Source organism: Carassius gibelio, chromosome A14 (assembly GCF_023724105.1).
Source record: "Carassius gibelio isolate Cgi1373 ecotype wild population from Czech Republic chromosome A14, carGib1.2-hapl.c, whole genome shotgun sequence".
Classification (NCBI taxonomy): domain Eukaryota; kingdom Metazoa; phylum Chordata; class Actinopteri; order Cypriniformes; family Cyprinidae; genus Carassius; species Carassius gibelio.
In genome coordinates this window covers 22,447,675-22,451,890 of record NC_068384.1, presented here as the reverse complement: position 1 = coordinate 22,451,890, position 4,216 = coordinate 22,447,675, and the positions used below count along the sequence as shown (strand labels likewise).

Here is a 4,216-nt window from a genome sequence, read left to right as displayed (position 1 = left end):
ATATATATATATATATATTAAAAGCAAGCAAGCTCAGCCCAGATGAGAAAACGTAACGTAATGCATTACTTTCCATAATAAGTAACTAAGGAACGCAATGAGTTACTTTTCTAAGGGAGTAATGCAGTATTATAGCGCATAACTTTTAAAAGCATCTTTCCTCGACACTGATGGTTACAGGCGCGTGACCGGAATGCTCGTCCCCGCACAGCTCAGTGTTATCAGGTGAGTAATGATTAAATAAGCGTCTCGTTAATGATTCTTTGATGAACACTAGACTCCTCGCTCATCTCTTCGTGTTTCTGAAGGACAGAGTCCAGAGTCCGCGTGAACGAGCTCCAGACACCGGAAGCTGCTCGGCTCGCGCAGGAGTCGGTCACCGAACAGAGATCCGGAGATGATGCGCTGTCTGCTCATCTACTGCTGCTTGTGTTCGCCTCACTTCAGCGCAGCACAGGTACACAAACATCCAGAGAAGAATGAAACTCGAACCTATATATAAGAGTATTGTTACAGCGGATTGTTTTTTCTCTTTCAAACATGTTCAAACTGCCCGCGTCGCGCGTCAGAACGCGTACAGACGCGTCGCGATCCCAGAGCAGGCTTACTTCGCCGAGCCCTTCGACGCAGGAGCGCTGGACAGGTCAGACCCAGTCTCTCTCAGTGTGTTAGTTCACTCTAGGAAGTGTTTAATGCTCACTTAACACCAGATGTTTTTCTTGTTCGCTCTGAAGAAACTGGGTTGTGTCCAAAGCAGTGAAAGATGAGCAGCTTCTCAAATATGACGGTATGCATTCAGTGCAAATAAATGTGAATGTTGGATCTTACAGCATAGACCACTGAGCAGCGCTCCACGGGGGGCTATAATGAAGGGGTTATAATGCAGTAATAAATAACCGAGAGCGGTGGGTTCCTCACAGGAGAGTGGGCTATAGAGGAGTCCAGAGAGCGCAGGTTATTAGGAAACAGAGGTCTGGTGCTCAAGTCTCCCGGTAAACACCACGCCATCTCTGCGTACCTGAGGAAGACCTTTCACTTCAGCGACAGACCGCTGTTCCTACAGTAAGACATCCGCTCAAACACCACCCTTTAAACCCCAGCACAGTGACCCGACTCAGTCTCCTCCCGAATCCTCTGCAGGTACGAGGTCTTCTTCCCCGAGACGGTCGACTGCGGTGGAGCCTACATCAAGCTGCTGTCTCACACAGATGATCTCCGCTTGGTAACGTCAGACGCGTTTAGCTCAGTGCTTCAAACACCGAGTGAAGCGAGCAGACTGTATAACTGTAACTGTATGATGTATCTACTGTATGTGAGGAGCTGAACAGTGCTTGTGGTTCCAGAGCGGGTTCAGCGATGCCACGCCGTACTCCATCATGTTCGGCCCAGATAAGTGCGGCAGCTCACACAAGATTCACTTCATCGTTCGTCACCGTGACCCGGTCTCAGGGACGTACCTGGAGAAACACGCTCCACAGCCGGAGCTGGACCTCAGCGAGTACTTCACTGACCAGCGTCCACACCTCTACAGTCTGAGTGAGCGCGCGCACACACACACACACACACACACGGGCGCGCGCTTCTGTGAGGTGGTGTTTGGGAAGCGTCTGGTGTTGCAGGATGTTGTTCTGCGTCTCTTTCAGACGTGTATCCTGACCACAGGTTTGAGATCCTGGTTGACCTCACACTGATTCACAAGGGCAGTCTTCTGGAGGACATGCTCTCCTCACGAGCTGAGGATCAGGAGGACTCATCGAGCGCTGGGTTAGTTCCCCTCTCACACCCACCCCTTGTTTTCGGAGTATCAGGGTTATTCTGCTGATGTCACACATGATGCGGTGTGTGTTTCAGGTCCGAGCCGTTCACGCTGAGCTCCGTGTCTGCGCTGGGCTTTGAGCTGTGGTCCCTCACCGCAGACGTGATGTTCGACAACATCTTCCTCTCCGACCGTGTGGAAGAAGCCCAGCGCTGGACACAAGACACGTGGGGTCAGAGGAAGAGCGTAAGTGTTCATCAGCTCTCACTGAACTCATCCGCTAGGTTCACTTCTTCTGTGTGTCTCTCGTAGCCCGGAGTGATTGAGAAGCTGCTGATGGCCACGCTGAAGAGACCCTGGCTCTGGGGGGTGTACGTCGTCACCGTGGGCCTTCCCATCATCCTCTTCATCAGCTTCATGTGGCCTGACAAGGTAAATATATGTGATTATAGACAACACATATGTGAGAGCATACACAGACGGGTGGTGTGTGTGTGTGTGTGTGTGTGTGTGTGTGTCAGCGGTTCGGTCCTCCAGATCAGGACTATTACTATAAGAAGACGGACGAGCCTCAGGCGGAGCGGCGTCAGGACACTGAGGAGCTGCTCTCTCGTGCTGAAGGTGAGGGACGCCGAGCTCCTGCTGACCTCTGACCTCTGACCCCTGCTGACCGTGTGTGTGTGTGTGTGTCAGGTCCAGCAGCAGCAGCGGCGGCCGAGAGCAGAGCGGTCAGGAGAGCGAGGAGCACACACAGCTCAGGTTCAGCACCATGAAGACGTCATGATCTCACTCTCATTACTGCAGCGTCCACTACAACCTCAACAACGGGGGATGAAAATAATGTCATATTAACAAATCAATCAATCAAATCAGTATTAGTAATCATTATTATAAATGAGTATGTGATTAAATGGAATGACACAATGTTTAAATGATTATAAATGAATGCATGGATGAAGAATAAATGAACATGCAAGAAAAGGTGAAGCTCAGCACTCCTCAGATGCGGTGTTCATATACTGTGGTGGTGTTTGTCTTAAATGTGTTCAGTTGCATTAAAAGCCTTGAAGCCCCTTCGATTGGTTTGTGATGTTCAACACAGCGACTGACCGACTTTATTAACAATAGGAGAAAGAGTGAAGGCTCAAAAGCTGTGGGGTTTTATTTCACCAGCTCTATTAAAACCTTAAGTATTTAATCATAATATTCAGTTTCATGTAGTCAAAAACATCCAAACAACAACTAAAAAAAGAGACGATAATACAGAGTACAGCTGTGACACACACACACACACACACACACACAACTGTTGGATCATCCTTGTGTTTTTTCATATTTGATCCTTACAGGTGTTCCTGATCTCAGTAACAAGATGTGTTCCCTTTGTAACAAAAGATGCAGATTTTATTGTTAATCATAATGCAAAACCAAACATATCTAAAGCTTGACAAAAAGTAGTGTTTTATAATATCTGTACATGTATATCTAAATGCAGAACCTAATAAAATGAAGAAGTTATGTCTAAAACACCACTGGAACCCAGAATCCTCTGTAGAGATGCAGGAGCTAGATGCACAACTCTCCTCACTTTTTAAACGCTTTCATTGTTTTAATGTGAAATATTGCATTTGTTGAAAATTAATAAATAAATATTTCAATAGAAAACATATTATTTCCAATGGGATAAAATGTACAAATATTGTATAGTATCGTGAAATCCCCTCAAAATTCTAAATAATAATCAGAAAATATAATTGAACGAAAATGTATTAGACTGATTTTCCTGAAAAAAAAAGAAGAAGAAAAAAAAACTTGTCCCACACAGGATATGGGCATTTTTGTTTATTTAAGCTGTACACATAATTACAAAATGTACATTTCAAGAGTCATTTGTGCATCTCAATATGAAAAAAATGAAACCAGTTTTTAGAGCTGGAGGATGACGGGAACCTGCTCTGGTTTGGGCTGAAGAACCGCTCAATTACTGATCACCTTCATGTGGACACTTGTCAGAACAGCCATTAAAATAATATTCTGTGCATTTGCTCAAGCAGATAAGAAAAGGGACTCAAATTGGTACTCGTGTGCAGTCTAAATATATATATATAGAATGTTATTTTAACACATTATTTTGGTTTTCACCACAATTCAATATATATATATATATATATTGAATTGTGGTGAAAACCAAAATAATGTGTTAAAATAACATTGAAGCTATGTGTTCAAAAAGTAAAGAAATGCTTGTATAATTATGCTAAGTTGCCTGTTAAAATAATGCTTTTATCTGGAACACACATATGATAAATATGATCGAAAAAGCAGTTTTACAAACATTGTCTAAATACCTATTAATTAATATCAAACTTTTAATGTTTTAGAAGCACTCTGGCCACAAGGTGGCACTAATATATGTATTCTAACCGAAAGCAACAGTTAAAAGTTAAAAATTATGTTTTT

At 44.0% G+C, this 4,216-nt stretch overlaps 1 protein-coding gene across 1 annotated transcript; it reads left to right on the top strand.

Annotated features, from left to right (window-relative positions):
• The first annotated feature begins 308 nt into the window (after positions 1–308).
• si:ch211-274f20.2 (calnexin) lies at positions 309–3,283 on the top strand. The gene is made up of 11 exons (XM_052614145.1): positions 309–457; positions 570–643; positions 735–787; positions 921–1,062; positions 1,141–1,222; positions 1,344–1,536; positions 1,644–1,764; positions 1,852–2,002; positions 2,069–2,188; positions 2,278–2,377; positions 2,450–3,283. Exons 1-11 carry the CDS (start codon positions 398–400, stop codon positions 2,527–2,529), a joined length of 1,176 nt encoding a protein of 391 aa, XP_052470105.1. The 5' UTR covers positions 309–397; the 3' UTR covers positions 2,530–3,283.
• Positions 3,284–4,216: the final 933 nt, after the last annotated feature.